Source organism: Atta colombica, unplaced genomic scaffold (genome assembly GCF_001594045.1).
Source record: "Atta colombica isolate Treedump-2 unplaced genomic scaffold, Acol1.0 scaffold77, whole genome shotgun sequence".
Taxonomy (NCBI): Eukaryota; Metazoa; Arthropoda; class Insecta; order Hymenoptera; family Formicidae; genus Atta; species Atta colombica.
This window is the reverse complement of record NW_017259569.1, coordinates 603335-613791: the sequence shown is the minus strand read 5'-3', so window position 1 is coordinate 613791 and position 10457 is coordinate 603335. Positions and strand designations below refer to the sequence as shown.

General features: G+C 32.0%; 1 protein-coding gene across 1 annotated transcript in view; it reads left to right on the top strand.

Moving 5' to 3' along the window:
* The window catches only part of LOC108692568, a 412667-nt gene that overhangs the window by 152916 nt on the left and 249294 nt on the right, over positions 1–10457 (top strand). Inside the window, exon 4 of the mRNA XM_018200878.1 lies at positions 6807–7029. Within this exon, the coding sequence (XP_018056367.1) occupies positions 6807–7029 (223 nt within the window). The remainder of the gene's footprint in view (positions 1–6806; positions 7030–10457) is intronic.

The following is a 10457-nucleotide window of genomic DNA, read 5'->3' as shown; positions in this document are numbered from 1 at the left end:
TATATATATATATATACATATACTATAATGTCAAAAAAATGGCTGGATCATTCAGATAAATGGAGCAGTTTACTGACGACATGAAAACGATTACATGCCGAGAAGCGCTATACACCGCTTGACATAATCGACTGTATCTTTGTTAATATTCGGAATTTTGCATATAAAATTTTCGGATAAAATGTTTTACATTCTTAAGACCACTATCGATTTAGGCAATAAAAAATTTTTCAATTTTTTTTAAATTTCAGGGCGTACTAACCCCTTAATCTTCTTTTCCTGTTCTTTATGTTTATCTTCTAATTGGGCCTTAAAAAAACTCGAAATTATTACTTCTGACTTTGCTGCTTTTCATTCTTTTTGTTGTCGTCCAATTGCTCGAGGAATTGGACTAAAATCAGCAACGGTTACTGACTAAATCTGAGAAATATTTTCTTTTTCAATCTGTTTTTTTTTCAGAGTTTTCAGAGTTTGCGGAATCTACAGATTAAACGATTCGGATTGGATGTTTCTAATTCATTTACATTAAATTCTAGAAGAGGTAATTCATTTGTAATAAGTTCATATGGATCTTCCGCAAATGAATTCTGATACAATTCTGCAATTCTGACAATTGTGCATCAGAATTATTGTAATATTTGATCAGTTATTGAATCAGTTACTGCATCAGAAGCTAGTGCAAAAATTCACCGAAAAGATTAATTGAAAGGATAAGTTTCTGAAACTTTAACTCCTGATTCACTATTGGATATTGTTGTAACTTGCTTATAATCGATATTGAACAGACAAGCCACTTAATATTGAATCACTCCTCTACTTAGATACTGTGTCATTCATTTGTGTGGCACTCATTGCACATTTTGTTTTTAAAAGACTGAATAGTGACCTATTCAACGGTTGAATTTTATGACTGCTATAAGAAGGAAGAGTAAATATTATTATTCCAGTACTACGAGCAAATTAAACAGCCTCGAAACTAATATGTGAAGATTATCATTTATAAGCAGAATAGGATCACATTTTTCATTGGATGTGCGTATCATCTTTGAAATGATGCATCCAATTTAAAAATAAGTTTTTGTTAATATAAGCATTAACTGAAACCATACCAAACTGAACCGGTTGATCCATCTTCTAGTAATTCGTGTTAGGGCGTTTTTTGGTGAAAGTCGAAGAAATAAAATGATTATAACTTGATTTGTACTCATGTAACAAATGTCTGTAATTATGATATCTCGCTCTGATGATATTAATTTATCAATAACTCTTTTCCTTTTGATATGATTTTTGGAATTTTTTGGAACTGTATTCATGCCGGTTTCATTCATTATAAATATGGTTAGGTTTAAATTTGTATTTCTTATTTAATTCACTAAAATTTTTGTAGAATCTCTCAACTTAAATTTTGTTGAATCCTATTGCTTTTGCTAAATTAATTGATGTGGATTGACGAGAAGGCATAAATCATTATGTAATGTTATGTGTCGAGTAAGAAAGCTCTCTAGCCAGCCATTCTTATTACAGAGTCAAAACGATGAAATATTTTTTGTTTGATTCAGCAAACTCAAAACTTAGCATGTGAACATCAGGGGATGCAATAATTATGTCTAGTAGTAGATGTTTGATCTTGCAAGAAATGGCAATATGTTAAATAGGAACAGATGAATGCATTTGAGTGAGAAACAACGATACACATTGAAGCTTCAATCTTTTTCTCAATACAGATTTACTGATGCCAATCTTCTTAGCTACTTTTTTTTTGTTAAATCCTTTTTCAATCAATTTCTTTGCTGTATTTATTTTATCTTGAGTAATGGGTTTTCTCTCTAGATTTTTTCTTATAGGTATATTTTCTAGGCATCTTCCTAGATTGTATCTTAAAATATAAAAAATCAGAATCAATAATTATTTAGAACAGTTTTAAAGTGTCCAGTAAACGAGAATGGATTAAAATAATGTTCGGTATCTCTGTGATTCACGATCTCTAATTATATCGCCTAATCGCATCTATGAAAAATCAATGAATCCACGAGATATCGATTGCTAACGACGCATGCGTCATGCGTAATCGATTAAAAAAAATAATATCAGATTGTCTTGGCAACAAAACAAACTGTTGTTTTCATCTTCTGCACACAACTCGTCTCGTGGAAGGTCATCGCCGCGCTACTGCTAAGATCCTTTTCGTATCCGCTGTAAACACGTTCGCCCGCGATCGAGACTTATTTTTAATAAAATCTGGAAAGCAGAGAAATTCGCATTTTCTCGACCGAGTGCCCTCGACGTAGTAATTCCGCGGGAAACGCTCGGACGGTGATCGCCTGGCCACGCCATTACGATTTTCGTGCGCTCAGCGAGATTGCCAAAACAAATAAATTAAAATTTTTTTAAGCGTACTTTAAATTTATGAAAATGGATTGAAATGGATTGGATCCGAGCTAAGTTTAATATTAGTTAGTAAACATTAGTTTAATATTCGAAAAAAAAAACATTCATATTTAAGGATTATAAATTTTATTCCTAAGACATTGGCCTAGTTTCCACCGAAGGTTTAATCTGGATTAGAATGTAAAAACCAACCAACTACAGTCAAGTATTTCCCTGTTACAGTTGAACAACAAGGGAACGACAAGCTCGATTGTGGTTGGTTGGTTCTTACATTTTGATCCGGAGTAAACCCTCAGTGAAAACTAGGCCATTTATAATAATTATACCTGAAATTAATTACTTCAAATTGGTATTAAAAAACTTTAGTGGGATTCGAATCTGAGACCTCTAGATTATGAATCTTCTACGTTATTCGTTACACCACTTCTTCAATTGGTAAATGTGTTATTCCTTCTCTACTTCAACCAGTTAAACCAATGCACGAAATTATATAGATATAATAAAAATATCATTATTTAATAGATATAATAAAATATAAACAATTTACATTATTATGAGATAACATTGGGTAATGTCGGATAACTTAATCTCGCTTGGCCGATGTCGCGTGCCGTGATAAGCGTAATATTCGGGCTGTGTTTGACTTGATTTGCGTGTGTTCATATCAATATCATTTATTTTACTTCTACAGGGTGTGTCACCAAAATCTAGACAAATCAAACAATTTCTTTAAACAAAATGTTTTTAATGAAAAATTAAATATCACAAAAAATCATTTTACATGACACTTGGGGAATCCCTATAAAGCACAATTCGATATATCCCCCATTAGCTTGAATGACGGTCTCTATTCTCGATCTGAAGCGTTCGCACACACGTTGTAATGTAGCTCTGTCCGACGAATGCTGCCTCAATCCTTAATCACATTGGGATGCCTTGTTTGTGACTCTTTCAACTACGCTCCATACGTAGTAGTCCAAGGGATTTAAATCTGGACTGTTGGGAGGCCAGAATAGAAGCCGAAGCGAGCAACTCGGCTTGTTCTGACAGCTTCAGAGAGCATCTATATCGTATCTTTAATGTGTGCGATTTGTATCGAAGGTCTTCTTCAGCAATTCGACGCATTATTGACTCGTTTACACCAACAATCGATACTAATTTTCGTAATGATGAATTGCCCTGAGTCATCCGAAATCAGCGCTTGCCCCTTTCAATGACTGCGAGAGTCTTCGCGTTCTTTCGACTGACTCTTCCTCGCTGGTATACTGGAACCTTCGTTGGACTGTTTTAAAGCCATATATTTTGCCACAACGTCATAAATGATTGATCTCGGGTATTCAAAGGACCGAATTATTTCCGTTGCTGAGCGACCAGCGCGAAGGCCTTCGATGATCGCGGCTCTTCGATTATACTCCGCACTTGGTTTCAATATCGCGGCCATTTTGAGAATATGACTGATGAGAAGAATATGACTGTTTATTAGAAGCATCAGGCTTTCTCGGACCAACAACAACCTCTGATGGAAGCACAATATAGCAGAAAATTGAAATTTGTCCGGATTTTAGTAACGCATTCTTTAATCAAAGAGAAACAAAAGAATATATCTCAATTTTACGTTACAATTTTTTTGAATTTAGTTAGATTAAAACAAAACATTTTCTACTTATAATTTTGAATAATTTAAGTAGCATTTATAGTCCATTTTAAAAGAAACTTTTTTTTATTTACAATAAGATTTAAGATTAATTGGAAATAAGATCATTTATATTAATTACTTTAAATACGAAGCGTCATTACGGTCTGAGTTAAGATGTTGAACTATTACATATGTTCATTTAAATGAATTAATTTCAGAAATAATAATTGCGTGCCAATATGATTGTCGGACTTTCAACGCAATCATCTGAAATATTAACAATCCCCTCAAATTTCTCAAATTTAATTTTAAAAAACTGTAATAAACTTATTGCGAAAAACTTTTTTATTTAATTGAATTAAAAAACTGTATTTCTTATTCAGAATTTTAAATTGAGCAGTATTCACGATGCACAAAAATGGCTGATATTTTTAAATTCAACTGAATTGAAAAACTGCGTTTCCTATTCATAATTTTGAATTGAACAGCATTCATAATGCACACAAAATATTATAATATTATTTTTAGATTGAAAGGCATAGAGATATGTTCTGTGCAATTCTTATAAGTGAATAAAAATGCATTCAGGATTGAAAAAGATTCATTTTAACACTCATGAATCTCTACTTCTGAAAATCTGAATCCATTTTAATCCATTTCAATCTATTCTCGTTTGCTGGGTATGTACATGTATTTGAAGTTATGTTGATCGTTAGTATTGAGATTAATTGCGGCTAATAGCGTTTTCTCTTGGCTGCATCATCACCAGTGCAACAGTGTAGCGTGTTTCCTTGGCTGGTGATAGGCGAACTCATTCAGTGTAACGTGTTTCCGCTATAGTGTAGTGCAAATTTTATGCACGAAGTGGAGTTTTGCTACACGATCTCAAAGAGACGGTGTAGAGCCAGTGTGACATTAAAAATTTGAAAATGGAAGTCAACCGGCACCAGAATTAAACGATTTAACACGATAGCATGAAGTAGTGTACATCATAGTGTATGTACACTTTTGTAGTGCAGCACTGATGCAGCACTTACACGCAACTAATGTTGTGCGAAGTTATACTCAGTGTATCCCAAGAGAAAATGCTATAAGTATACGCGTGCGTACACTCATCCACATATACTTAATACAAAGTGAACGTTTTTAAAAACGTTGACTAAATTTCAATATTAACAACAGCCGATGCAATCTCAAATATTGTTGTATATACAATATAAATTTACAATTCATACTACGTATAAAACATGCAGGGAATAGAAGTAACTCGTTACTTGTAACAAAGTTACAGTTACAAGTTTTATGGTAACTTTACTGATAATTTTACTTTTTTTTTTTGATAACGGTAACGAAGTTATTTTTTTGATAACGGTAACGAACCTTTTTACCTTTGTCGTTGCTTTGCAGACGATTGGACACGATACGATACAAGCTACTCACACTGTGAAAAAATTCTGTAAGTTTACACATATAATAGATATAAAAATTACACGATTAGTACTGTAAATATAAAAAATCATACAATATTACAGAAATTATGTAATTCACAAAAAATATGTAAATTTGTTTTTATTGTGTAAATACATATCTTATTTGATATGAAAAATTACGTAAATAGCAGGATTTTGAATATTTTCTCTCTTATAATTATCCAAATTTTAATAATATTATATAATACAACAGTAATTCTTCGCATATTGCTGTTAAATGTATAATAATAAATAGCGAAATGTATTGTCATATTATCGTTTTTACAACTACACATACACATTGGAATTCTACTTCCACAATTTGCTTAGTTACAAATCAAGAAATTATTTTTATTTGCATTTTACAAATGCAAATTTACAAACGCATGGACGTTTACAACTATTATAATGGGTCTCAAAATTACCCACTGCAATAGTTGTAATTTTACAAAAAAATTTTTTACAGTGCATAGCGCTCGAGACTAAAAAGCCCCTAGGCCCGTCCATTGTGATTGGCAGTCGTCGATTTTTAAAAAATAACGAAAAAGAAACGAAAGGTTACTTTCTCAAATAACGGTAACGAATTACTTTTAAAAATCGGTAATTAATAATGGTAACTTGTTACTCTTTCTACTCGTAATGAATAATTGTAACTTATTACTTTTAAAAAGTGACTTTTCCTGAAAAAATATACTCATTTCTTTTTTCTTCTTTAATTTGGCGTGATGATACACTTTTCCAGTAACCAAAAATTTATTTATGTTACATAATTACATATATATTTGTTTTATTATTGTGCATAGAGTTCTTGCTATTTATTTTTTACTGGCATGTGCCACAACCAACTGACAGTAACTCATTCCCATCCTTCCTTCTCATTGAGATACAAACAATTCATACACTTATAATGCGCGCGTTTACTCTGAATGAATCTTACACATATACAATATATTTTCAATTTATATAAAATAACTTATGTAAAATAACAAAGGTTTGCGTGCGCAATAAAAAAACCCTTTAACAAATGATTATGCAACTACTCTTTCAGTGGAATAAAAGCTTAAAGCTTACATATAAAATTATTAGTACACATGACGTAGTCAACCAAAATTTAATCGAATAATAATGTTCGATGAATAATAATAATGTTATTTTTTAAATGTTTTATATTTTAGATATATAAAAAAAAATTAAATATTACAATAATTATGAATTATTATAAACAATTATTATAAACACGTCGGTTTTCTGGCATAGCGCACCATCTGCTATCGTCGAAGCATTCTCCAGCGAGTTTTTACCCTCTGTTGCAGACAAATCCATCCGTTATACGGAGAAAAAGCTGGCCTTTTGGGTTACTGCGACACCGTCGGTAACACGGAGAATTACCCACCAGCCCCTAACATCGTTGTCGAGGGTGGTAGAATCGAATTCGTGCGCCCTTCACAAGATGGCACGACAACAACCCGAAGGAACACCATGTCCAGAGCTTCACAGACCTTCAACGAACATGAGGAGAAGTCCGATCCTGCCAAGGTTTGATACATTGATTAAGAACGCTTATTTTGCTGCTTTATTTTAATGTTTATTTTTAAAAAAAGAGAAAATTTAATGAGTAATTTGCAACGATATATTATTTAGTAGATATATTATTTGTTTATTTCTAAGTTATATCAGTTTAAATTATTAGTTATTTTGGTACTTTTATTAACGCTCTCGTAAATTTTCGTCATTTTTATAAAACTTTCGTCTATATCGAATGATCGAAGATTCCTTGAGCGCAAGGGACAAGAAACCCTAATCAATCGAGCGTCGAGTTGATCTATAACGAGATTTATCAACGGTGATTTCTATGACTTGACAAATCAAATCTGTCCGACTCTTTGCGTCGACTCTCTCTCTCTCTCTTAAAATTCCCTCCTCGTGTCCGCGCGACGCATTTCGTGTCGCTCAACGCTCCGGTCACCGTTCGCGGAGACTCGCGGCTAACCCTTTACACCCTTCATGTTGTATTCATTCGACGTAATTGATTTCCTCGACAGGCAGGGGTGACGTAGGATCTCCATAGTAAATTGGATCGCGTCTTCTCTCTCTCTCTCTCTCTCTCTCTCTTGTTACATTATGGCGTGAAAGAGAGGAGGATATTCGCCGCACGCGCCAATACGGCGATTACTTCGAAATTAACGATGTTTCGCGTGCGCTGCGTAACGTCGACAACGAGGACGACGATGGTAAACCTAACGAGTTAATGAAATTCATTTGACCCTCCTCTCACGCGCTTACGGTGACTTTATAAAGCACGACAGATATTAAACTCTTTCGTCGTCACATGCAATTGCATTTGCATGCGTTTAATCGAGCCTATATTTTTCTCTTTTCTCGATAACAGAAATATTTAAAAGGATTTTCTTCGCTTATTGAGAAATGATCAAGAACTTTTGCTTTGATCGAAAATAAGATAAAGTTTGATATAAAGAGCGGCAAATGCCTCTATTTCTTCGTTTATTAAATGTTCTTTTATTAAATATAATGTAACATACGATTTAACGAAATGCGAATACGATATGCGTAAACTAATTTTCGCACGGAAAAACGATTTCAAATCTGTGAATATAAATTTCATTTGTGGGTACGCTAAACAATCTTCACGCAGAATTAACTTACCGTTATTGTACTATATATAGAACTCCATTCCAGTTCAATCGCCGCGAAATGCAATATGCGTTCGAAACGAGTGCATCTCTGAAAAGTTACTAAAGGTAACAATTTTATTTGCGATTTAATTTGCTCGATTTTGATTATCCCTTTTGACGATGTTTTTGATCAAAAATATTACCTCGCAAATTATCAGACACGAGACTCATCCTGATTGAGATTGATTTTAAATTAAATGTTTGACAATCCTCCAATATAGAGTGGTCTTTAAGTATTTTAAAAGAGATTTTAAAAGATGATTCCTTATTATTATAATTCAAAACTTTACATAACCATATTTACATATCCGAAATGATTTAGTTTTAACATTACAGGATGTAAAAATTGAAGAGATAATTTCATTTTTTCAAAAATTTCAAAAACTATTAAGTGTTATTTTGATGGAACTTTGTATAGGGAAAGTTCAAACAAAGCAGAGGTGTTAAGGTTTGAGAAGAAAAATGACACAGTTAAAGTTAAAATCAAAAATCTTTTTTATTCTCATAATTCTATTAATGGAATTTTGAAATAAAATAAAATAAAATTTAAAAACTTGAACATTTAAATGTCCTTTTAGTCAAAACGTAAAAAAGGAGAAACCATCCGCATTGCTCGATTCCCTTGGGCAAAGTGGGTGGATCACTCGAGCAATAAGGATGGAATTAAAAAAATCAAAATCAGTGTCGACAATCGTCACAAAAATAGCCACCAAATCCTCTATACATACTGTAGCCTTTATGAGCCCATTTGTACACTGTACTGAATCTAGTCTTTGGATGGTGGGTCGATATATTCTTCAAAAACATATCATACTGCGTTGTGAAAAAAAACAAAAGCGAAATGAATGTAAACAATCATGTACTTTTCGTTCACTTGAAAGATCGTCTGTCTCTCCGTCTTCCCGATATTTTCGATCACATTGGATTTGCAATCACATACTGGGTAAAGAGGATGGGCCATTCGCTTTGCTCAGAATTGTTCGGAACCTGCTTGGCACCTACCTGGCAATTTGGAAAAGTTAGAATAAGTTTAAGCAATAAGTAAAAAATTTTTTAATTTTAATCTTGAATACTCATTTAAAATCAAAGAATTCTTATAAAACATCATTCATACTGGTTAAGAAACAGTTACTGCTAATAATTAAACTCTATGTTCCTTAGCAAAAATCGTTCCTTAAGAAAAATCCACAATTTCTTTTATTTTTTTATCAAATACAAACGAGCGCAATTATATATTATTTCGCACTTTCATGGCGTCACCGATCATTCCTTCAACAGTTAGAGACTCATAGCACAATCTCAGATAGATTAAAGAAAATAAAAAATATTCGCATTGGTTGGACTTCTTCTATGTATCAAAGATTAAAATAACTCGAACGATTTTCAAACAAAATTTTTCTTCAATTTTTAATACCTTGTTTGTTTGAGATTGAACCGTTTCAAACATATTATATGATGAATTTTTATACAGAATTTTTGTCTTGAATTAGAAGGTTAAAAAATCACTCGTTAAAATAAAATTAGAATACTTTATAAGAATTCTGTATATTCTGCATTAATGTAAAATTTGGAGTAATTTCATAGTATTTATCGGAAAGATCTTATGCGCTTTATTTTATTCTTCCCTTTTATTTGCATCAATTTTATAAGGTGTGTTTTACACACTTCGCGATAAGCGTAGGATAAGCTTTAGGGAAATTCCTTAGATTAATGATCTTTTCGGATAACCTTAGGTCAGTGACTTATAACAGCTTTTAGCTCTTTTTTTTTTATAAGAACATCGACTTGTAGTTTCTTAAAAATGAATGCATTTAGAATAATTATATTATATAATATATTTGTGTTTTTATCAATATTATTTAGTACATTGAACATTTAAATCAAATAATAATAATCTACAATAAAAAGGCTTCAAAATTTAACAATAAAAACTTAAGGAAATTTGCCAATGAGATCCTGCATCAGATGTTTATTATGATAATAATGATTCATGTATTCACAAAAATATAATATAATAGACGGTTCGACATATATCAATATTATATCCTCTTCAAAGTACAAAAAAATATAATCCTCCACTTTTGACAACACATTAAATGATGACACATTAAATGAATTATGAATTCAATGTTTTTGAAGGATTGTATTTTTTACTTTGAAGAGGACACAATATTGATGTCGAAACATATGCAATTATATTATATTTTTGTGAATACATGAATCATTATTATTACATTAAAAACTTGGTGCAGACTTTCATTGGTAAATTTC